This window comes from Bacillus rossius, chromosome 6 (assembly GCF_032445375.1).
Source record: "Bacillus rossius redtenbacheri isolate Brsri chromosome 6, Brsri_v3, whole genome shotgun sequence".
NCBI classification, from domain to species: domain Eukaryota; kingdom Metazoa; phylum Arthropoda; class Insecta; order Phasmatodea; family Bacillidae; genus Bacillus; species Bacillus rossius.
This window is the reverse complement of record NC_086334.1, coordinates 23893155-23920019: the sequence shown is the minus strand read 5'-3', so window position 1 is coordinate 23920019 and position 26865 is coordinate 23893155. Positions and strand designations below refer to the sequence as shown.

General features: G+C 38.2%; 1 protein-coding gene and 1 long non-coding RNA gene across 2 annotated transcripts in view; both read left to right on the top strand.

The window, feature by feature from the left end:
- Positions 1–26865, top strand: part of LOC134532876 (uncharacterized) — a 706177-nt gene that overhangs the window by 270374 nt on the left and 408938 nt on the right. The window contains exon 2 of the mRNA XM_063369880.1: positions 20573–20625. Coding sequence (XP_063225950.1) covers positions 20573–20625 — 53 coding nt within the window. The remainder of the gene's footprint in view (positions 1–20572; positions 20626–26865) is intronic.
- On the top strand, positions 24073–26302 carry LOC134532878 (uncharacterized). Its single transcript, XR_010075197.1, has 2 exons — positions 24073–24314; positions 26077–26302. It is a non-coding gene; the product is annotated as an uncharacterized LOC134532878 (long non-coding RNA).

Sequence of the window (26865 nt, the reverse complement as noted above, 5' to 3'; positions counted from 1 at the left end):
GACCGGCTAAGACTTCTACATGGTTCGCTTTGTGCAGGAAACTATTCGTGCATCAAAGAAATATCCTTCATACTCAAGGAACTGAGGAATGCTGGCTACATACAATAATGGCTTGTTTTACTTGCATTTGTATAGTGTAAAGCAATAAAATAAATAATTTAAGTTATAAGAATTTAATGTTTTTATTTCTTGTATTCTGATTTCTAACTAAGACATAGATCTCGTAACTTGTGCTTCCTTTTTGCCTTTTTTTTTTGTTGATGGAGCTTCCAAATGTGCTGCCTTTTCGTTGTCGGTGCTTCCAAATGTGCTGCCTTTTCGTTGTCGGTGCTTCCAAATGTGCTGCCTTTTCGTTGTCGGTGCTTCCAAATGTACTGCCTTTTCGTTGTCGGTGCTTCCAAATGTGCTGCCTTTTCGTAGTCGGTGCTTCCAAATGTGCTGCCTTTTCGTAGTCGGTGCTTCCAAATGTGCTGCCTTTTCGTAGTCGGTGCTTCCAAATGTGCTGCCTTTTCGTTGTCGGTGCTTCCAAATGTGCTGCCTTTTCGTTGATGGTCCTTCTATTTTTAATGTTGTTTTGACTCTAGTATTATAGTAAATGGTTCTTGATTTGACTTGCGTATTATTCCATCCGGTGCATGTATATAAGCGAGTCCTAGACAGCAGGTCGCTCAGTTTGTTACTGTCGTCGACGGTGTAAGGATCACCTAGATTATTTCATCTGGTGCATAAGTCGTGTAATTACCTGTTCTTGAGAACTCGATGGCATCTTTACCGACTTTAACGCCGAACTCGATGGACGTTGTACCATCGTCTACGGGAACCTTGACGTCAGCGACGACAATGGTGGAGCAGATCCCGTTGGCAACGACGACGACGTCGACATTGGAGGAGATTTCAACAGATGTGATACCACCAGCAGAAGATAGCTTAATGACTACTGAGCTGGATGTGCAGGAAACCACGACGATCGACGATACGACCTCGATGGAGACTTCAATGGATGCTGATTTGACAACTAGCGAACATCGGTGCTGTTACTGCGACAAGATTTTCTCAAACAACAGCAATGCCCGGCGACACGAGAGGAGCGAATGTGCCAAGAACCTACATCGTAAAATGTTTGTTTGTGAGAAATGTCATAAGCAGTTTGCCAGAAAAGATAATATGAAAACGCACATGAAGGCATGCAAAGGTCCTGCTGTGCGGCAGAAAGTAAAGGTTTCGGCGCAACAACGATGCATCGATGTGCATAAGAGAATGCCTGGAAATGGTACTACTGTTGCATCGTCTGTATCTGGATCGGGTCTGAAAGGATCGTCTTCATCATCACGGTATCCTTGCAGCTACTGTGATACATCGTTCGCATTTTCCCATGATGCACGAAGACATGAGCGGAGCAAATGCACGAAGAATCCTTCTCGCATGAAGTTTCGATGTGATGAGTGCCTTAAATGGTTTACTCGAATTGACAGTTTGCGACATCATGCGAAAAAATGTGAAGGTGGAGTCTGTGCTCCTACTGCTGAACTACCTGCCGACATTTCGGCTCCTCGCTTTAGATTGGAGACACGAAAGCGTACAACCAAAAAAACAGATGCCCAGCAACCGATTGTTATGACGTCTGAACATGGAACTAAACCTAAGACTGTGTTCGGAGCATTACAAGTGAACGATAATGGCTTCTACTTGGCGCAGTCTGCATTTCGTGGAACTTTGAAAGACTACTATTATCTAAATACGTTCGGTGAGTCGAAGGACATTTGTAATTTTCTTGACGATATCAGACAGAAGATAATCAATCAGCTTACTGATGATGTAGCAACAAACGGACCTTTGAAATATAACTTGTGGTTGGACTGTATATATGGAAAGCCATATCCGTTCGATGACAAAGTGAAGAAGTGTGCATTCAAGACATCGGCTGCAGTAATTTACAGTTCTAACGATGTGAAGCAAACTGTTAAAAACGGTATCCAGAAACTCTGTCAAGAAGAGGTGGACTATGTCTGTAAAGGTTCTGGCTGGACTCTGTCTAGTATAAACCGATTGGAGCTAAGAATTAGTCATTTCACACCGCTGCGGAACTAAATGATTATAAGATTGCTGGCTTTCGTAAGTGATCCTGTAGTAGAATAGAAATTATGTAATAAATATTATGTTTGTAAAAGAACTTGCGGTGTTTAATTCCTCGAACCTTACACTTTAGTGGTGCTTTTTTAAAATATTAAAGTTGTTTTGTATCGGCCTGGGATCGTACCAAGGACCTTAGTCGATCTAATTAATCAGTTTATTGATCGGTAATTTATTTAATGATTTCTAAACTTTTTCCCGGATCTCTAGCATTAAAATTACGCATTTCCAATATGGTGGTCTTGATGTCTGATAGGATGGTGGTCGTAGAGGATTTAGAGTCTCTTTACGAATGTTGAACATGGTTTATTGAAATTATTATTTTTTACATAAAATTAAACATTATTGCATCGATCAAGTATCGAACCAAGGACAGGAGCGGATCGAATCAATATGTAAATTAATGAGTGATTTATTTAACGAATTTAGAAATTTTTCCCGAATTTCTAGCTAAATAATTACGGATTTTCAATATGGCGTCCATATTTCAAGATGGCGGGCACCTTAGTAATAAATGATTACTGCACTCTAGCGGATAAGAACTAAACTAACATGGCGTCAGCGCACTCTCGCCGACGAAAACAAGATGGTGGTCTCCAGCAACGAAGACAAGATGGCGGACATGACGTCATACTAGGTGACGATATATCTGCTTTAAGAAAAGTGGTGGGAGTCAGTCTGCCTGCAGCCACCATTAAGGAAGGAGCCTGTCGCCATTTTTAATTTTTTTTGCCCTCACCGGGTTCGAACCGAGGACTCCGAACTCCGTGTCGTTAATGTTTGTTTTTTATAAATGTTTTATTAAAATTTTATTATTTAATTTTTTTATAATTTTTAAAAAATATTTTATTAAAATCGGATAATAAATAAAAAAGTTAAAGATGGCGGCCGTAACGAAAAATGCATCGGTGACGACATAATCCAAGATGGCGGTCATGGTATCCTTATTCCTAGAAATGGCTTATAGGCGGCTATCTCTTAGGAGTTTTAAGCCAGTTTTAGGAATTAGGGTTCTTTCTAGGGCAAAACGACTTTTGAGGATTTTCGAAATCCTGATTTTCGAATTGAGGAATTTTTTGCGAATTTTTGGTGGAACTTTTTTCCACAGAAATGGAAATTTTGGCGATTTTTGAGGAATTTTGGGCAAATTTTGCCCAATTTTGGAGGATTTTGGCGATTTTTGAGGATCAAATTCAAGGTCAAGGTCAAATTTCAAGGTCACAACCATCCAAGATGGCCGCCGTGACGACACAATCCAATATGGCGGACACCGGCTCCGGCTCCACACCCAGAACCCAGTCCTCGGATGCCCTATCCTATACTACTTTCTTTTATGCGGGATGCAGGATGCTCACTAACGATCGCAAAAGAAGGATGGCTTCGCTAGACTCCAAGGAAAAGAAAGTTCGTCTTGCATGTTGGTGCTCCACAGATGTCTCATGGCGTAATATTAATTTGACTGAGTAATGATATTTGTCAATTCCACCTGATAAAAATATTGCAAGTTTTGATTTAGTACCAGAAATTATCGAATTAAATGTAACTCCAATTAAAATGACTTGTCTCAATAGACAAAAAAAAAATCCATGCAGAGAGTGGTTCCTCAGAATAGTCAGAAACACTTGAAGAAACCACAGGAATGATTGCAAGAACACGGGAAAAACCATCAAATTATTGACATTAATAATCAGGAGCACACGGAGAAAACCATCATAATATTGGCAAGAATAATCAGGAGCACACGGAGAAAACCATCATAATATTGACCAGATTAATCAGAAGTACTCGGAGAAAACCACCACATGTTTTCCTTGATATCATAAAATTACAGGAAAAAAATATTTAAAAATAAAAATAAATTAATAAAAAAATAAAAAAATAAAAAAATTGCATAAACAGTTTCTGCTAGCTTGTAAACTTATCATTGTTGAGCAAAGATAGAGTTCTTGTACAAGCCAGAAATTTATGCAATTTTTGTATTTTTTTATTTTTTTATTTTTTTTTTAAATATTTTTTTCCTGTAATTTTATGATATCAAGGAAAACATGTGGTGGTTTTCTCCGAGTACTTCTGATTAATCTGGTCAATATTATGATGGTTTTCTCCGTGTGCTCCTGATTATTCTTGCCAATATTATGATGGTTTTCTCCGTGTGCTCCTGATTATTAATGTTAATAATTTGATGGTTTTTCCCGTGTTCTTGCAATCATTCCTGTGGTTTCTTCAAGTGTTTCTGACTATTCTGAGGAACCACTCTCTGCATGGATATTTTTTTTGTCTATTGAGACAAGTCATTTTAATTGGAGTTACATTTAATTCGATAATTTCTGCTACTAAATCAAAACTTGCAATATTTTTATCAGGTGGAATTGACAAATATCATTACTCAGTCAAATTAATATTACGCCATGAGACATCTGTGGAGCACCAACATGCAAGACGAACTTCCTTTTCCTTGGAGTCTAGCGAAGCCATCCTTCTTTTGCGATCGTTAGTGAGCATCCTGCATCCCGCATAAAAGAACTAAATATTATTTACCTGCAAGCAACATGTGGCGACATCTGTTGTTGAAAAGCAGAACTACATGCATAAAGTACTTTTGCATGGGATAACCTAACTCTCACCACTGAGTGGTGCTATTGTAATCAGTTAGAGTCATGTAGTCTCGTAGCCATGTAGCCTCGTGTCCTGGAAGCTTCGTAGTCCTGTAGCCTCGCAGTCTCGTAACCCTGTGTTCTGGAAGCTTCGTAAACATGATGCATTGGAACCTCGTAGACCTGTAGCTACGTAACAAAGTATCCATGGAATCATATAACATAATGCTGTTGGAGCAGTGGGAGAAAAAGAGAAAATGCTGACGAAGACAGATGTGATAATTGGAGCCTTGTAGATGTGTAGCTTCGTAGTCAAGTAGCCTTGTACTATTATAACATAATGCTGCTGTAGCAGTTGGAGTCAAAGAGAAAATTCAGCCGAAGACAGATGCCGTCATTGGAGCCATGTAGACTTGTAGCTTCGTAGTCAAGTAGCCTTGTACTATTATAACATAATCGAGGTGCAGATCGAAGAGATGCTGGCGGGCGGAGTTGGAGTCAAAGAGAAAATTCAGACGAAGACAGATGTCGCAATTGGAGCCATGTAGACTTGTAGCTTCGTAGTCAAGTAGCCTTGTACTATTATAACATAATGCTGCTGAAGTAGTTGGAGCTTTGTACGCTTGAAGGTAGTTGGAGGAGTCTTGTACACTCGTAGAATTGTAGTCTCATAGTCTCTTAGAGTCGTAGCATTCTAACCAAATATCATTGGAGCTGATGAACCAAAAGGCCGTTGGAGACAATGACTGTTGGAGGCAATGACTGTTGGAGCCAATGACTGTTGGAGTCAATGACTGTTGGAGTCAATGACTGTGGGAGTCGATGGCTAATGGAAATATAAACTGTTGGATTCATAGACTGATGGAGAGATTATATCCTAACTTATCATTGAAGATCGTATCCTACCAAGTTGAATGAACGAGAGAATGCGCCTCCTTTTCGTTAAATGAGCTTTCGTTTTATAGAATTTCCGTCCAAACGTGCTTCGTTTTCATTAAATGCTTGTCCTGCGCGAACGAAGCGTAGTCATTGTGTGTACATTACATTAATATTGCGTACATTGCGTACATTGGGTGTACTTTGCGTAAATTGCGTGTACACTGCGTGTACTGTGTGTCAATTGCGTGAATATTACGTGTTCGTTCCGTTTCCTGTGTGTACTGTGTGTACGTTCCGTTTCCTGTGTGTACTGTGTGTACGTTCCGTTTCCTGTGTGTACTGTGTGTACGTTCCGTTCCCTGTGTGTACTGTGTGTACGTTCCGTTTCCTGTGTGTACTGTGTGTACGTTCCGTTCCCTGTGTGTGTACTGTGTGTACGTTCCGTTTCCTGTGTGTACTGTGTGTACGTTCCGTTTCCTGTGTGTACTGTGTGTACGTTCCGTTTCCTGTGTGTACTGTGTGTACGTTCCGTTTCCTGTGTGTACTGTGTGTACGTTCCGTTTCCTGTGTGTACTGTGTGTACGTTCCGTTTCCTGTGTGTACTGTGTGTACGTTCCGTTTCCTGTGTGTGTGTACTGTGTAATCATTACATTTATTGTGTGTAAATTGCATATATTGCGCGTACATTGCGTGTTGGAGCTGTTGGAGCATTTGGAGCTTTATACACTTGAAGGTAGTTGGAGGAGTCTTGTACACTCGTAGAATTGTAGCCTCATGGTCTCTTAGACTCGTAGCATTCTAGCCAAATATCATTGGAGCTGATGAAGAAAAAGGCCGTTGGTGTCAATGACTGTTGGAGTCACTAGACTGATAGAATCAATAGACTGATGGAACCAATGAATATTGGAGCCAATGAATATTGGAGCCAATGACAAATGTGCGGTCTTTTCGATGATGGTGCTGCCTTTTTCGTTGTCGGTGCTTCCAAATGTGCTGCCTTTTCGTTGTCGGTGCTTCCAAGTGTGCTTCCTTTTTTTTTTTTTTTTTTGATGGTGCTTCTATTTTTTTAATGTTGTTTTGACTCTAGTATTTTAGTAAAATGTTCTTGGTTTGACTAGCGTATTATTCCATACGGTGCATGTATATAAGCGAGTCCTAGACAGCAGGACGCTCAGTTTGTTACTGCCGTCGACGGTGTACGGATCACCTAGATTGTTTAATCTGGTGCATAAATCGCGTAATTACCTGTTCTTGGGAACTCGATGGCATCTTTACCGTCTTTAACGTTGAACTCGGAGGTTGTACCATCGACTACGGGAACCTTATCGACAGCTACGACGGAGAAGGAGCAGATCCCGTTGGTAACGATGACGTCAACATTGGAGGGGATTTCAACAGATGTGATACCACCAGCAGAAGAGACTTTAATGCCGGTAGTGCTGACTGTACAGGAAACCTCGACGAACGCTGTTTCGCCCTCGATGGAGACTTCAATGGATGGCGAATCGTCAACTAACGAACATCGATGTCGTTACTGTGACAAGATTTTCTCAAACATCAGCAATGCTCGTCGACACGAGAAGAGAGAATGTGCCAAGAACCCTTATCGTAAAATGTTTGGTTGTATTAAGTGTCGCAAGCAATTTACAAGAAATGCTAATTTGAAGCATCACTTGGAGACATGTAATGGACCTGCAGTGCGGCAGAAAGTAAAGGTTTCTATACAACAACGATGCATTGATGTGCATAAGAGTATGCCTGGAAATGATTCAGTTGCAGTAACAGCGACATCTGGTTCGGGTTTGTCTTCAACTAGGCATCCTTGTGGCTACTGCGACATGACGTTTGCATTTGCACATGATGTACGGAGACATGAGAGGAGTAAATGTACGAAGAGTCCTTCTCGCATGAAGTTTCGCTGTGACGAGTGTCATAAATGGTTTACTCGAATTGATAATTTGCGCCGACATTCGATAAACTGTAAAGGTGAAGTCCGTGCGCCTACTGCTGAACTACCTGCAGCAATTACGACTCCTGAGTTTAGATTGGTGACTCGTGAGCGTACAAGTAAAAAAACTGATGTGCAGCAACCGATTGCTGTGGCATCTGAACATAAGAATGTGATCGGAGCATTACAAGTGAACGAAAATGGCTTCTACTTGGCGCAGTCTGCATTTCGTGGAACATTGAAAGACTACTATTATCCAAGTACGTAAAGTGAGTCAAAGGACATTTGTAATTTTCTTGATGATATCAGACAGGACATAATCATTCAGCTTACTGATGACGTAGCAACAAACGGACCTTTGAAATATAACTTGTGGATGGACTGTATATATGGAAAGCCTTATCCGTTCGATGACAAAGTGAAGAAGTGTGCATTCAAGACATCGGCTGCAGTAATTTACAGTTCTAACGATATCGAGCAAACTGTTAAACAAGGTATCCAGAAACTCTGTCAAGAAGAGGAGGACTATGTCTGTAAAGGATCTGGCTGGACTCTGTCTTGTATAAACCGATTGGAGCTAAGAATTAGTCATTTCACGCCTATGCGGACCTAAATGTTTGTAAGATTGCTAACCTTCGCAGGTGATCCTGTAGTAAAATAGAAATTATGTAATAAATATTATGTTTGTAAAAGAACTTGCAGTGTTTTTATTTTCGAACCTGTCATTTTTTAGGTATTTTTACTTAAAAATTAAGATTATTTGCATCGATCGGGTATCGAACCGAGGACAGGAATCGATCGAATCAATATGTAAATTAATGAGTGATTTATTTAATGAATTTTGGACCTTTTCCCGAATTTCTAGCTAAATAATTACGGATTTTCAAGATGGCGGCCAAATGACAAGATGGCGGGTGTCACAGTAATAAATGATTACTGCACTCTAGCGGATACGAATTAAACTAACATGTCATCGGCGCACTCTAGCCGACGATACATTGATGATGGCTTCCAGCATCGAAGACAAGATGGCGGACATGACGTCATACTAGGTGACGATATATATGCTTTGAAAAAAAGTGGTGGGAGTCAGTCTGCTAGCACCCACCACGGGGGAAGGATCGGTCGCCATTTTTTAATTTTTTTTTGCACTCGTCGGGTTCGAACCGAGGACTTCGAACTCCGTGTCGTAAATGTTTGTTTTTTATAAGTATTTTATTAAAATTTTATTAAGTAAATTTTTTATTAATTTTTAAAAAAAAATTCATTAAAATCGGATAATAAATAAAAAAGTTAAAGATGGCGGCCGTAACGGAAATTGCAACGGTGACGTCATAATCCATGATGTCGTCAGAGGCTTATCGTAGGCTGTAGTCATGGATGCTTTAGCCTACATATGGACATTTCTAGCCGCTGGGATTTTTAAGGACTAAAAACGGGAAATTTTCCCTCGAAACGGGAATTTTTCTCTCGAAAACGGGAATTTTTGAATTGTGGAATTTTTTGAGATTTTTTGGCGGAATTTCTTTTTCACAGAAATGGAAATTTTGGCGAATTTTGAGGAATTTTGGGCAAATTTTGCCCAATTTTGGCGGATTTTGACACATTTTGAGGATCAAATTCAAGGTCAAGGTCAAAGGTCAAGGTCACAACCATCCAAGATGGCCGCCGTGACGTCACAATCCAATATGGCGGACACCGGCACCGGCACCACGCGCCTGCGCCTGTCCCAGTTCCGGCTAACCTATACTACTATTTTCTGTTCCCCAAAAAAAAAAACAACGCACAATGTGGCTATTTCACTTTGCCATTCGTGTGGAATGTGGCCTCCTCACTGAAAATTAACCTCATGGGTAGGTTCTTGTGGTCGTGTATCCTCCCTTTAAGCTATCTGAAGCACGCACCAACACCTCTGCTATGCGGTAGATGCCATTATAAACACTAGTTGCTTTTAGCGGAGTCAACCTGCAACAAACAAATCCGAAAAATTTGCAAAAAAAAAAAAAAAAAAATTATTCTTAATTGGCTGAAAGAAGTTTCAGGTAAATAGTGTACACCGTTTAGATTTTATGATTTTTTGAAAGTGTACTGATCATTTGTGTGTATGTGTGTGCATAGGAAACTCTATTAAATAATCCCAAACCAAAGAGAATGAAAAAAACGTAACTCGGCGCGTGAGGCAGGAGCCGTAAGTTCCACGTGTGGAGTCAGCACGTCCGTCAGTTGCCTCGCTCGCAGACGCGGCGAAGTCTGTCAGTTGCATTGCAACAGCGGCATTATCGTATCATTTATTCACAACAGAGTTATTAAACAGCGAGTATTGCGCAGTAAAAGTGGTCGTTAACATTTGTGGTTCGGATTTTGGTACTTTGTAACGACTTTAAGAAGCCACTGTAATCAACTTGGACGCACTACAATAACTTATTAATTTATTAAGTTGAAAAAAAATCTCTGTCATAAAAGTTTTCATGAGCACTTGTTATTTGGTTCCTGTTACGCGATTATGACTTTTACGACTTCTTCAATTTGCATAAGCTTGCACCATAACATCCCCTCCCCCCTCAAAAAAATAATAAAAGATCGTTGACGGTTATACGTCCTGTTCCCAAAATCAAATAAAAATGTTAAATAAAACTATAAAATGTGAACTAAAATGTGTATTTTCATTTAAATGAAGTCAGGATGAAATGATTCTCTTATTTCCTTCAAAGATTTAGATGTTCACAAAAAGCGCCAAATAAATGAAAAATGTCAACTACCACAGAGCCCTAATTTTGAAAGAGAATGACTAAGCGTTGGCCAATCGCAAGCGAGACCGCGGAAGGACTGGCGTCCCGCAGCGCCAATAGACGCGCTTGTTTCCGTCAGGGCGGTCGAGCTGTTTCCACTGTAACAGGCGTGTATCCTTGATTAAAGTAAAACATTGAAGTCTTGATGAGCAATTGATATGAAATGTTCTTTAAATTCTAGTTTCGAAACCTATAGATTGGCCTTATAATGGATTTAAGGTTAAATTAAAATAAAATTAGAAGAAACAAATACTATATCTTATTAATTTGATAAAACATTAAAAAAATAGATCAACTTAATTTGAAGAATTGGTTGTATATTACATGAAATAAAATGAGAAACAGAAAGAAACTTTTATTCGAAATTATTAGAGACCCGTGAATTTCGCGGATTCAATGACCTCCAGGATAGACTCCAATATCCTCTACACACTCGGGCAAATGCCAACTGATCATTGGCTGTTGACTTGTGAGTCGTCTCGACTGGGTGGCCTGTGATTCGACACATCTATGAGTGAGGGTCTCTAATTGGCCCTCAGTCCTCCAGATTAACAGAGAACCAATGACAGAAGCAGCACTAAGGTATAATTATTTGAATTTTAGCATAACACGAAATGAATCCGCGAAATTCACGGGTCTCTAGAAATTATTAATGTCGACATGTTCACAAAACAACAAATAAAAAACACACATTATATATGATACATATTAAAATATATCTTGAAATAGTTTAGATTTAGATTCAAGGATATCACTGATATCAGTAAATTAAATGTAATTAAGATTATGTTTCTCATCCCCAGGCTTAATGTGTAAATATATACACTGGTATATTTGTACACCTTTATCCGGCCATGTCATCATTAAACTTGTAACATTATTGTGTTATAGATATTTGTCATGAACGTTTTGACACTCGGACGTATCTTTTCATTATACAATTCACTTGATTCCAGGGGCCAGTTTTCATTACGCAGGTTGAGCTGTTTACTATAGTTCGGAATAATTCGCGGATTCACATTGCGATAGGTTCTAGAATTGTATGTTTTTCTTCATTCTTCTTCTTCGATTGGGGCTCCAGTTTAGCCGGAGGACTCTGAACCAATGAAGAACCATCAACAAAAGAAGTATCGAATCACTGGCATCCTGGTTGGCAAGTCTCACAAATCAGTAGCCAATGAGCAGATAGTGTTTGTCCGAGTTTGTAGAGGATTGAGAAGTCTATCATAGAAGTAATCGAAATCGCGAATTTTTCTAGTCTCTGCTAAACACAATTGTCTTGCTAGGTATTGAAAAAAACAAATCCGTGTGTTTATTTACCTCTAGTAGTACAGACTCCACAGTCATCCGCATATTGGAGAAGATGTCACCTGTTCATTTGCTGTTCACTTGCGTGAAGTTCCAATTTGTTGTAGCCTATAATAAATTCGATACTTACTTGGTTGAGGGTTTTCCATTGGTCTATGAGTGATTCGGGTGAACTTTGAGCCCATAACAGAAGCAGTGGGAAGGTGTTAAGTATGGAGTTTCTTGAATTGTGGGATTTAGACGCGTCGAGGGTGAAGGTTATACCTAGGGACTGGAAAAATCCGTGATTTCGATAAACTCTGAGATAGACTCAACAATCCTATACAAACTCGGGCAAATACCACCTGCTCAGTGACTACTGACTTGTGAGACTTGTCAAAAAGGATGCCAGTGATTCGATACTTCTTTTATTGATGGTTCTTCATTGGCTCAGAGTTCTCCAGCTAAACTGGGGCCCAATAAAATAAGCAGAATGAAGGAAAGCGTGTTTTGTTTCCAGCCCATCGCGAAATGAATCCACGAATATTTCCGGTCTTTAGTTATACTTATTTTTTGGCCGACATTTGCGGACACCATGATGAAGGCTGCAGTTTCAACCGAAACGTCGGTGAAACTTTTACTGATACGCTAAATCTCACAAAAGAAACTCCAGTCAATGGCCGCGAAAGCCTACGATCTTTATTAAGGTATAAGTATGTTTAATTTTAACCTCTCAGAAAATGAATCTTATAATTTTTCAGGTTCCTACGTATTACGAGTGGTAAGATACTGCCATCATTATATGGTTGGTAATAAACGCAAACATGAAATGTGGAAGAAAGAAACAAAGTACTGGATGGATGTAAAGTACACAGAAAAAAACTTCTGTGTACATTTTCAAAAGATTCCTTTCGAAACCAGTTTCATAGAAATAGTTTGTAACACTACAAGAAAGATATTGTGACTGCACGACACATGGATATGGCTATTTTTGCATATATGAAATGCGTTCTAAGTATTTCCTACGAAAATTGGCGCATAATTTTAAATTTCAAATTATGTTTCATTCAAGCATAATTTTTTTAATTCCTGGAAAAGGTAATCAACAATTTTGGCTATATTTTATTGTATCATGCTTATTACGAGCGCAGTTAATACTGGAAAGCTATACAGGGAACGGTTTACAAATAACTAGAGACCTGAAAAATTCGCGGATTCATTTCGTGATAGGCTGAAATTCAAACATGTGTACATTTCTGCTGGTTATGCTATTGGCTCGCAGTTTAACTGGAGCTCTCTGGGCCAATGAGAGACCATCGACCAAAGAAGCGTCGAATCACAAGCTACCCAGTGGAGACGCCTCACAATTTAGTACCCAATGAACACGCGTGTTTACTTGAGAAATGCAGAGGATAATGGAGGCTATCCTAGAGGTCATTGAATCCGCGAATTTTTCCGGGCCCTACAAATAACTAGCGACCCGTGAATTTCGCGGATTCAGTGACCTCCAGGATAGACTTCAATATCCTCTACACACTCGGGCAAATGCCAACTGTTCATTGGCTGTTGACTTGTGAGTCGTCTCGACTGGGTGGCCTGTGATTCGACATTTCTATGAGTGAGGGTCTCTAATTGGCCCTCAGCGCTCCAGATTAACAGAGAACCAATGACAGAAGCAGCACTAAGGTATAATTATTTGAATTTTAGCATAACACGAAATGAATTCGCGTAATTTACGGGTCTCTACAAATAACTTTAACTATTGAACCTAGTATTACTGCGAACACTTTTTTTTGTTGTGATACAGTAGTTTTCATACAAATGTACAAAATGTACAAATGTTATATTTCTGATCATTAAAAAAAGTTACAATAAAAATATAATAGAGCACACTCAGAATATCACAGATGAATAACACTGCGTTGAAAGGATTCCTGCAGTGTGTGAGTGAAACAAGCGCGGAGATACTCGCACGTGGCGCCACATCCATCCTGCGGCGGGAGCGGGAAGCACTAAGCCGGAGACAGAGACGCATCGCCTTTTCCGCTCGTTCGCGGCTCGTTAGTGGGTCGGAACTGCGTGAGGCGTACATCACCGTTGGAAAATATACTGGAAATTTACCACTTTCCAATGAAGAAGGAACCTCAAATAAACGAAGTTTTCTATGTAGTTCCAAATAGAAACCACGAAGTATACCGACTTCTGAGGTTTGAGTTCCATCCTAAAAATAGTAAAACATGCTCAGTTAAAGGTTCATATATATATATATATATTTTTTTCTTTAAACTTAAGAAGGTTTTTGGTGGTTTTTTTAACACTCCAAGAATATTCTCGTGAGTTCATTTTCAAAAGTAAATAAACAGGGTAGCGAAAAGTTTACAAATTTACAATGATTTATAGGGCCAGGTATGTTTCGCGGAGAAATCTGATCGTTCATTAGTAGGGACTGGAAAATTTCGCGTTTTCTATGACCTTCAGTATAGACCACACAGTTTTTTTTCTACACTCGGACAAATAACGCCAGTTGATTGGCTGCTGACTTGTGAGTCGTTATTGATTTGCGTGAGCGATTCGATACTATTTTATTCGAGGGTTTCTCGTTGGCACAGAGTCGTCCAGATGACCAGTGAGACAATAGCAAAAAAAAAAAAAAAAACACCTCAAAGTTATGTGAATTAGAAATTTTAGCCTATCGCCAAACGGATCCGCGAATTTTTTCATGTCTGCACTCATTAGACTGCAATAAAATATTCCTACGCCAGCGGGGTAATCCTTGTAACTGGCGAAAGCCTGCAAGAGAAGCCCCATTGCTAGAGACCGGAAAAATTCGCGTATTCATTTCATGATATGATAGAATCCAAACAACTGTACCTTTATTTTGCTCCTCTGATTGGCTCACAGTTCATCTGAAGGACTTTGAGCCAATGAAAAACCTTCAACCAAAAAAGTATCGACTCGCAAGCGTCCCAGTTGACAGGTGTCACGAGTCAGTAACCAATGAGCGGGTGGCATTTGCCCGAGTGTGTAGGGGATTGTGGATTCTATCCTAGAGGTCATCCAAAGCGCGAATTTTTCCAGTCTCTACCCATTGCGTTATGTGATCAGCCCGTTCAGGTCGTGTTTGTTTCCAAACCGAATAGCCGTGAGTTAAACATGTACCTGAAAGGAACTCAACCAATCACGAAACACACATGATGCTACCTACAGTGTTTTAATTCTCAGCTAGTATCAAAATCGTTTCATAAAATAAAATTCATGCCCGTAATGATTTACAACCAGGAATGTTCGAAGATTGAAGGTAAATGTTTTGAACGAACAGAGCCACGGCGAGATAACAGCCGCCTGGTCGAGCAGAAACACGCGCGCTGTCGGCCTTGCATTGAGGCCGCAGCCACGGCCATCACGTGACCGGCTGGGCGGTGGTTTCGCCCGAGGGACCAAACAAACAATAACCAAAAAAACAACAAACAAATCATAACAAACTTTACAACATGAAATTAAAACGTCAAAACCATACAAGTCTAGATTTACAACAGAGAGAATTGTTATTATAATTTATTATTTGATTCCAGTTCGAAGGTTACGGGACTGGCGCTGACGAAGAGGGCGAACCAAAAGGAAAAAAAAAAAAGTTTCGAAAGCAAATAAAAAAAAAAACAGTTGGGATGAAGGCAGTGAAATATCATGGCCGGCGACGACGAAGCATTCAGAAGCTCGCTGACTGAATAAATTAGAGGAAGCGACGGCCGTTTATCTACTGTGGTTTAGCGGGACTGCAGTAAATTAAGACGGGCCAAGGTCTGGTCGGACGTTTGTGAAGGGTGAAGGGGGGAGGGGGAGAACCCGGCAGCACTGCAGGGACGGGAGGTCTATTTCGGGCGTCCTCGTGAGTATTCGGCTCGCCCCACGAGCGCGACTCGCCGCGACCGTCAGTCCGAGGTTGAGGTCGCGCTTGGCCCAACCTATCTCTAGTTATAGTCTAGATTTAAGAGTGAGGGGAGTTAGTCATGGCGCCAATCGTTGCCATGGCTGGCCAATCTCCTCCTAACACATGATGCATGCGACCCTCTCCCTGCATGGCTAATCCCAGCATGACTAGGCGTATAGGCTTCGGCCTGAGACGCACCTAGGTCCCTCCCTAACCCGGACCCCTCCAAAATACACTTAGTTTTAGTTAGGTTAGAAAAAAAATCGCGAGCGACTGACCCCCCCCCCTCCCCCGAAATCATTCCCCTTCTCCTGCTGCTTGCTGGGCATTTGCCGTGGTGTGGAACGATAACGTTAAGTATCTACAGGAAAAAAAAAATTGAACAAAGTGTATCCATACGATGTGGGGGAACCGATATGCTGAAATGTATCAGGAGGTTCAGTGGTCGTAACTTGGGCGCATCTGCTGTGACTTATAAGATGATAGTGGAGCGACGGCTTGAATGTGAGAGTGAGGAAAAGGGGGGGGGGGGGACAGGAGTACCACAACAAACCACACCGGCTCACGGCAACGTCCGTCATGTTTCCCAACTTGCGAAAAAAAAAAATTCTAGGCTTGAACCGGTCGGCGGGAATCGAACCCGAATGGCCTTGGTGAAGGTCGAGTGATCACAATCCTGAGTGAAGATGGAAATCTCGATTGAGACCGAACGTATTCGGTCAGCCGATGCGATGAACCGAGTTCCGGCTGGCATTCGGGGGTGGGTTCGACCCCGTCTCATTGAGCCAGGGAGTGGTATTCTCCCAGAGTAGTTCAACATTCCTGTTCCAAGTAAATACATAAATATTTTCACATATCTTCACCCAGTGGCGGACGCAAAGAGGGGGGGGGGATAGTGGGGGGATATATCCCTCCTGAAGTTATGAAAAATATATGCGCTACCTCGGTGGAGGCAGTATGTTATTTGTGTTGATGCAAGGTGAGCTGTTACACCTGGAATCACAACCCACAGAGGAAGTGATGCAAGTTGAGAATGATACTAGAAATGTCCCAACCTCGTGTTGACGTTTTTCGAAAACCATTTTTTTTTAATCTCCTAAATTCCTGTATCCACCACTAACTATGACTCCAACAATATATATAATACCTCAAGAATGAAGGTATTGTATACTAAAACCTTAAGAATGAAGGGGAATCAATACAGAAGGTACTGAGCGAATTGGCACAACGGTAAAATGTTGTGTTTCATTAAGACAAAAAAAAGAGGTAGAGGGGGTGATTTATCATTTTAAAAGTGAAATATCTTGCTACTTGTACTCGAGAAACACGAGATGAATACGTAGAAGAGAAAGGAACAGACGGAAGTTATATTCCGCTGATCAGGAATTAGAATTATAGTTTGCTTTTTTCGTAAGCACAATTTAATTACTGGGGAAATCGAGAGTCGTTTGAGCTACAGTCACTGCCTAATCATTTCGCAACGTTATTTTAATTTCATATTATATCATTTTTTAGCATGGCCAAATTAAAGTCTTTCGCAATTTTTCAAACTCTACGAACATTTGTACATACTTCATTATCATATTAACTCCACAAAATAATTGTGTCTACCATGATTGCAGGATTTAAAAAATATATATAAACGCTGGGTGATAGAATTTATCTATTAGCTACTTGCACAGGTACTGTGCAAATATATATGTAAGGCATACTAATATATCTTTGAAAATGTGCATAATATACCAAATGTCGAAAGAAGTATTACCGATCCAATTAATCATGAGCTTTTAAATGATCCTGTAAATCATGTTGAGGCACCTAAAATAGACATTTAAATATGCGATTGTATGCAACAGAATGTTCCAGCGTAAGATCTCGTCTGTATATGAATTTTATGAAATAACATTGGAGTAGTCATCTATTATGAGCAAACGAGAATTTAAAATAAGACTTATATCGATGCATCTGGAAAAGGTAAAAATACCTCTTGCATATTACAAAAAAAATTAATGAACGTCATTGCTAATGTTTGAATGAACCCAGCTATAACTTACACGTCATTCTGCAACTAAGAGAGAGAAATGTCAGGGGGAAATGTTTGTTTGGTTAGGCAATAGTATTGAGCAACCTAAAATGTTTCAAAAGTAAAATTTACGAGCCGCATAAATCTCCATGCGAGGCTGTAGCGTTGAGAAGCGAGCTGGTCACAATAGGCAAGGTATTTAGCCAGCTTCGAGGAGTGTTACTTAACGTCGGGGAAAGACTCCACGCAATGCCAGATTTAAAAAAAAATTTCAATGGGCATTCCAGGATTGGCGTAGAGGAGATCCCCAAAGGAAGATATACGCAAGTGGCTTTCGAAGAAGAGCGCGGATACTTGGCACAGTATCTTGAACCCCGGATTACTCATTTCGTCACCACGCGGTCGGCAAAGCCGCATCTAACGTGCTGGAAGTAGTCACTACACTCATAAACAAATGGTTTCTGTCCTTCAGGTTTTATAGCGCGGCATAAAGTCTTGGTCTCGCACGCGCTGTTGCTTGCTTGCTTACAGGGGCACAAATATGTAGGATTCTCAAGGCGTGAAATGGGGGGGGGGGGGGAAATTCCCTTCCCCCGGGGGGAGGAGGGGAGGGTGCCCGCTTGGCCCGAGATTTTTTGCACGTGGGTTTTAACCGACACAAGTTGCTTGTATGTTGTAAACTGCCCATATTCTGGCCTATTTGCAAATAATTTGCAGAACTCATTTAAAATACACAGAAAGTTTTCCATAAAGCATATTTTTGATGCTTATTTTTATCAAATCCGTTTCAGACACGATTTTGTAAGCACAGGCGGGTTCCCTCAGCGAGGGCCTTCTTAATTCCAGGGGGAGGGGGAGAGACCCGCCCCACATACTTTAATTTTGCATGCAAATAATTAATATAAATGAAGTAATAAAAGGACTTGGGTGATATTAATACGGCTGGTAAAGTATAAATTCGATCAAATTGAAGAAAAAAAATCAAACAAATGTTCAGTTCTCAATAGTCATTTAAACGCGCGTATAAAATTAATGATTTAAAATAGTATAATAATCGAGATACATTTCAATTAATATTGAATATTAATAAATATGATAAATGTTTATTATAATTTATTAATTTTAATTATCGATGAAATAATTAAATAATATTTTATAATTTATAATGAAAATAAATTATACATACGGGGACATAACCTATCTTATATTAATACATTTGAAAGTTTATAAGCACAATTTCTATTATTAATATTAAAAATAAATAATAGTTTTCAATTTTATGGACCAGTATGCAATATAAATCACGAAAGTTTACTATTTAAAAGCACATATATAATTTTTATTCAAGTGTAGCCTTTTTTATTCTATGAATATTTGTTGCATGGTGTGCATGTATCGTATTAATTCACTGTCACCTTATTTTACATAACACGCCTAAATAAGTATAACTTCAAATAAAATACTTGTGATACTGGCCATTCGACGCTTAGCGATATCTTACTTTTATTGGGTATTGTGCCTGCCACTATCAAGGTCGCCCCTGGAAACTGATTGAATGATGGGAATGGCCCAATGAATCAATCGTATCGTCATATTTTGGACATAAAAGTGATTGAGACGGTGAGGTGTGTAATGTAAAGACACTGTTGCATTGACAGAATTATTCGACTGCGAAGGGGAAAAAAAAATGCGGGAGGGTGAGAGAGGGGTTTAATATTTAGACAAAGCCCACAGGCACCCGGCAACATCCGTCACGTTTCCCACTTCGCTGATGTCGCACTTCTCTTCACTCGCGGAGGCCGGCGTTTTTCTCGAAGGGATGAGAGCAGCTGTGACGTGTCGCGCCATCCGACGCCCGAAACACCCAGAACAGCGACGCTTATTCACGCCACTCCTCGCGGTGGCCGCTGTAAGCCCGGAATTCCCAAGCCGCCAAAGGTGACAATAGCCCGAGACGGGACAATGCACGGGGAGTGGAATGGGGAGGGGGTGGGGTTGCGAGGATCCTTGTAATCCGGTCAGGTACGCGTGGCATGTCTTACGTCATTAGCGCCAATGGACGGCGCGTGACGTCAGTGGCCGCGCATGGCCACCAGCCCGCTCCGAACCTGGCGCGCATCGCGGTCTTGTCTCTCGCGCTCGTAACTATATGGGCATTTATGTAAATTAATATCGCGATTTTACGTGCCAAAGAGGGTTATGTATTTTGAAACAACTAGGTTCACCTAACATTATTTTAAAGCACCAAAGAACACCACCTTCAATTTCCTACATAATCTTACAAAAATCCTTAATTTTATGTCATGAAATACAAATTAGATGATATTTGATTAAAATGTATACATTTATAAAGGAGACCTAGATGCAGAAGAATTCTTTTAATATCCTACATTCGGATAACTCGGGACGAAACTAAATGTATTTAGTTTTATGCTGTGTGGTTGGTAGATTGAGAATGATCAGGGACCTATTTCAGAAAGGGGGGGGAATAGGAATCATGTTTAATATAGGAGTGAAATTTCTGTTTACTTGTATACTCCTTGGGTCCTCCTTTAGAGGTCTGACAAATAAAAATACTGGAACATAAAATTTAAATATTTTTTATATTCACACACACAAAGATAAGAAAGCCGAAATATCATATGACTAGTAGTTCTGTATGGACCTTTATGTGTAAAATAATTACTGATTTTTGTATTTGGGCTACTAATCGTAATTCAGTACGTGAAAATTAATTTTCATAACGAAGTTAATTTCCACCGTCAAATACATACAGACATTAAATTAACATTCTTGTCGATCATAATAATTTTTTTTTTTTCACTGATCAAAAAATTTAGTAGGGTCATTGGGTTAGAATGTTTGCTCATCACTATACATGTCTACAGAATCATAAGCAATTACGTACATACACACTCAATATTAAATAATCAGTCTTGCATAACCTTAACCAGTTGGTGTTAAAGTGCTCTACCTTAATTTCTTTATTTTCAGGATACATTGTGGCGTGTGTACTACCTGGGCTACTGTCAGGCGCCACTCTATCTGTGAGTACTGCTACCACCTTATTCTCCACTATTTTAGTGACCCTTTCTGTGTATACACTGCTCTATTGGATTGAGTAACTGAACATCCACAGAATACTATGATATTTACCCATATACTTTATGTTTGGTTTCAACCTTTTCGTGAAAATTTAGATCTAATATTATTGAAGATATGGATATAACTTTGCAAATATTAACACTAATATGTGTATATGCCAATGACATTTTAAGTTACTTGAAGGAAACAGGGTAATATATAGGCCTAATAACAGTATTGATGTAAGAATCAAATATTTGTGTATTTAACTATATTGATAATTTTACTTAAATAAAAATTATATACTACATATAACATCATGCATGATAGATAAATACAGCAATACACTGCAACATACAATAACTATAGCATGAAATCAAATTGTAAGTATTCTTTATAATATAAACTTAGCATGTTTAGCAGCACATAAGCCTTATTATATATATATATATATATATATATATATATATATATATATATATATATATATACAGTAACTATGGCACTGATTAATCATGTAAGTTAAATTGGCAACTTTAAGTGTTTCCAGAAATAGCGTTTAGTGATATAAGTTATTATGTGTCAATCTTAAAATGGATATTAATGCTTCATAAATGTTCCAGGCAAGCTATCATTCTTTTTTCACAAGATTCTTTACCAGTACTACTGATAATTGATCAAGTGAGAGACTATGCAGCTAATATTCCAATTGCAAGTTAATTATAGTCTTAGTGAATATTTTTAATAATTAAAATGATCGCAAAAAACAATTCATAGTAGTAGTTTTAATACAAAGAAATGATTTTGTATCAATTACATTGCAACATGTTCAATAAGTTCATTATTTTTAACAAGGTGTAGTCAAATATCAAAAAACTATGATTTATAAGTCTTACGATTACCGACATTTATCACAGTAATTAAATTTAACATAAGTATGCATATTTAGCTTCATTTATCTTACTTCTGAATATCACCATTAATTTCAACATCAAAAACCTAACATAAATGTGATATAATATTGCTAGTTATAATAATTAGCTGATATATTCACAGAATAACAAATTAGTAGCAATCCTACTAAAAGTGCCAATTTGCCATAGTAACTCACACAGAAGCAATGTTTACGTTTTTCTGCGACTTACTATTCGGAAAGACAAAATAAACATGTTTTCAATAATATCCCTACTAATATTAATCAGTAATATCTGAATTATGATTCTTTGCTATTCATAGTTTCAATTTAAAAAGTTTAAACACAGTTACAATATAAATAGACTGAACTAAGCACAGATATCGTAACCCCAAAAATAAATAGACAGTAGCAAATAAAGTGGTATTAAGGTTAACTGTCTTTCTTCCTGGTGTTATAATACAGAAATAAATATGTATGTCTGTAGACGTACAACATATTATGACAGGGTGGAAGAGGACCATCATAAATACTTGTAAAAGAATAATTTGTTAAAAATGTTTTGACACATATCTTTAATAATTTAGCTGAAATTCATGTTTCAAATTAATTTACAAAGACTATTTTTGGAACACGTAAAAAAAATTAATGCAATGAATTACGTCGATAAATGTTTATAGTTAAAACTTCTACTGCAAGCTATATAATTTTTAATTTTATAGTAAAACTTAAAAACGATATTACATTATTATATTAATATAATGTATTACGGCGACATCGAATAATGATTTAAACAATCTAGTAAACTTAACATTTGTGAAAATTTGAAACATTTTTACTGACTGGTAACAAAGTTAAGTCCTTCAGGGATTTTAGTCTTGTTACGGATTGGATATTTTAATAACATGTTAATCTTTTTCGTAGTATTATTCCCATTTTTGTTGGATATTATACCTGGGTTTGTATGTTAATTTGTCTTTTGATATTGTTCCATACATCGCAAGCTTTTGTCTGAGGGCCATTGTCTGAGGTTTCTTTGCTTGTGGGTGTTAGCCGCGTCGAAAAGATGAAGAGTTCACCATCGTTTCGGTCGACATCGCAACCGCCGTCATCGGGGTCAGTTTTCTGGGAGATTCCTAGGCCACCCAAGCAGGGAGCTCAGCAACCCAGCAGGGGCCATGTAACCCCATGTACTAGGAGACTGTTACCCTGATGATGGAGGCTGGAATGTCGACCGAAACGTTTGTTAACTCTTCATTTTTGCAGCAGCTAGCATCCACGAGCCTTATTCCTTCCGTGACGTAGGACGGGTTTATGAAGTAGGCAACCATTGAAACGTCGCAGAAAAGCAACACGCAACCAATGCAAGAAAACCGCAGTCGTTTATAAAGCACGCAATTTTGCAAGACGTACCAACGTGTCAAACATAAGAAAACAAATTTATAATTCATGTTAATCATGCAAACTAAAGATACCTTCAATGATTTGATTTATAAGTGTAAGTGTTATTTACTTTCACCGTGTGCAACTTCAACAAGTGAAAAACGTTATGTATGTATTAAACAGAATATCGTAGGAATTCATGCACAAAAATGTTTATAGTTTGCGGAAACCACAAGACGAAACGCAAGGAAGTCGTAAGGTTGAACAACACTTGTATTGCGTAGTTTTTTTGTAAACCGGTGGTGCTCTGAACCATGGGCGTCACAAGGATATATTTTTTGGGGGGGACTTCAATAATTGATTTAGTTGTTGAGAAATATCCATCCCCTGGAAAAAAAAAAAAAAAAGCGGGAGATCCGGGGGTCCTCCCCCGGGAAAATTTGGAGTTTGAAGGTGTAAAAAAGTGGTTTTTAGGCATTTTTCTTTCCTAAATATTCTAATTATAGTTGGTTGCAATATATAACATATTTGTTATAAAAAATATTTTCAGAGAACAAATTTGTAAAAACACAGTTAACATATCTGCTGGTGCCATATCCACACAAAATCATTAATTTAAACATCAGGAGAAACGTGAATGTTACACTTAAATGCCGCAGCAGTATTAAGAATATTTCGCACATGTACACAAACAAAAGTAATAAAGTGATTATATTCACTATTATTATAGTATCTCTCCTCGGTATCGGACCTGATTTTGATTTTACACGAAGATCGAATTAAAAAGTGCTCACATTACCACGATTGGACTAAATGCACCATGCGCAACATATGGGTTATATCACAGAAATAATATTTTTAATATAACTACGGAACTAAATATATTATTGGAGGGGACGAAATTTAAGACTTTTATTATTGGGGGGGGGGGACGTGTCCCCCCCCCCCCCCCCCCGGTTGCGACGCCCATGCTCTGAGCACTTGCGTAGTTTTTAAACTAGGCCTTGGAACTCGTCGAGCCCCGGGCCAGATGGTCGGTGTCGGCGAGTCTCGGCCCATGACTGGTAGTGGTAGGGGTTCCTCGGGAGTCGTGCGCGCTGGCCTGCGGGCTGATTACGAGCACACACTTTGCGTTATAAGTTGCGATAAATAACGAAGGTTTGCGAAGAATATCGCAGGAACCAGCAACGTGATTACGAACACATCCTGTTTCGTTAAACTTCGAATATTGATGACGTTGTGGCGGTATATATCGCAAACTTTGATTACGAGCACACTTTTCAAGTGATATTTATCGCACCGTAGCTACGTTATATATCACGAGCATTTCAACTGGTGATACGAAGCGAATGTGAGGTAAGTGATATAATTACTCTTAAAAATAATGTCCTCCCGTCCTAAAAACGTCATTATAATCGCACATTATTGTTTTAAATATAGTCGAGTACGATGTAAAGCGATGAAGTTAAACGTAAACAATTGTTTTAGGTTAGTGTGTGCATATTTAACACGCGAACATTATTCTTAACATGCTATTTCTGTTTATTAATTGTACCATGGGATCATTGTTTTCAATGCATAGTTTGTGTGGAATAATTATGAAGTGGTTTAAATACGATCAAAGTAGGTAATAAGAATATTAATAAATGCTGTGTCATAGCTTATCAAATTAATCCTAACCTAAAGAGCGATATTATTTACACGCACATTATGAACTCAAGATAGCTATAAATAGTTCAAATAGGCTACTTACCTATGTATATTTTGTGTTCGGGTATTTGCTCAACATGCAATTTTTTTTAATCTGTGCGCTTGTAGACTTCAGACAGTAAATTGTATATTTCTCTATTTAGTTTCAGAAAGCTATTTCCGGCCTCCTTGTGTGTTCAATTGTGCAAGACATTTTTCATTTGTGCTCATTCATTTACATATTGGCTCTATTACCTAAATGTGTTAACATTGGTAATTGTTAACAAGTGGGGCTGATCATAAAACAAATAACTTGATGAATAATTTATTTATGAATTCCCCTCCTTAAACAGGATGATTCTATTAAATAACATTTCGAGCTTTTATGTAGGGGAGGCAAGGCTTTATTATAAAAATAAGTTTATGAAAACGGTAATTTTGAGTTCCTATTATTAACCTTGATACTTATTTCTGTTGAGATATTTCAAGTTGTTTACTGTTTAAATTGTTGGTTATGTGTGGGTAGCTACACTTCAAATACTGCAAACCTATTCATGTCTACAGTTGGATAGGTTAGCTACATTTTAAATATTGTATAATGAGGTAAATATGGTGAAAAGCTACTTGTCCATATGTTTTTTTAAAATTATTTATTAGTTTTCAGACATTAATTCCAATAATTAACATAGGCTATCAATACTGTAACATTGTTTTACTAATAGAAAATTAAGCTTACCTCACCTAACCAACCATCCACACATATTTTGTAGTACAATTAATGTAACTAACCTAACTTAACTAACCATTCACACAGATCCACACTATTTTTTTGTTATTTTTAATTCATCTAACAAACTTAATGGTGGGAATGGCTGATTTGATTAGGTTAATTACAAATACTTGAAAGTAGTGTAGACAGTTTATTAGGTTATGGTAGTTATATTAAATATACTGTGAACTCATTTTAACAGTTTTTAAGAATTATATATTGTAACACAGCTAACTCTAACCTAACCAACCACACTACAGTTTATACCTATTATTTTTTTTGGTAACATAACTTAAGAAACAGTTCACAAAATCACACAGTAAGTATTTTTAATGTAGCTTACTTAAGTCAACCAATCATTCTCATGTATAAATTTTTTGATTTACCTAACCTAACAAGCTATTAAAATGGCATATTTCTAGTTTAACTGCTTGAAGAATTACAACACACTCATGGAGAATTGTTGGAAAAGAAGTCGAAAAGTTAAAATTGTTTTTAGAAATTAAAGAAAAATGAATGCAGTTATGCGTTACATCGAGGAATATTAGCTCAATAATATCATCTTAAAAATTATTTTTATTAATCAGGCCCTCTTGTTAACAATTAGTAGCCTACCAAACTATATTACACTAATTTAGTTAATGTTTGAAAATATTTCAGGTTCTACACAATGGCCTTTGCTGCCTTTCTGCTAGCTATCGAACTGGAGGAGAAGGCAGAGAAGATTGTTAAGAAACCATCAAAATCCCTTCGAATTGCCAGATTGCACCCTCATAGCAGTTGGAAAACCTTAGAAAATGAAGAAACATGAAGAAACGAGCTATGCAATTTAATAAATACTTTGTTATCAAGTTTGTTGCATTTATTAAAGAAATTGTGAAAATAAGTGTTCACTCATTTCCATGTTTGTATACAAAAAATTATTTCTTAACACAATATTTTCTCATAATTGGCAATTTTAGCACATGCCTCTAGCATGCCTTTTAACTTTTCTTTAAGTTCTTTGATGCATTTTTAATCAAATTGCTGGTTACCATTTCAGAAGCACATATTCCCAATGCTTCTCATCAGCTGCCAGCTGTCTTTCTTGAATGTTGTTTATCAGCTGCCAGCTATCTTTCTTGAATGCTGCTCAACTGATCTTTTTTTTTATTATTTTTAAATTGTACTATTGATCATTACCAGTATGAATTGTATAGGTTACACTAGGTATCATAGAGGCAGAGTTATAATAAAGGAGGTGCTAATAACAAAGTACAGATTCTATAAAGTATGCTGACTAAAAGAATTATCAAGGTTTTTCCAGTCAAATATTTCACAATGCTTGTATCTAACCATTCTTTACTTTTTTTTGTGTAAACAAGATATAACATGGAAGAATTTCATTAGACTAGCTGACTATCAATGCAAGTTCCAGCAGGTACAACTGCTTGTTGTTGCTAGTGAGCC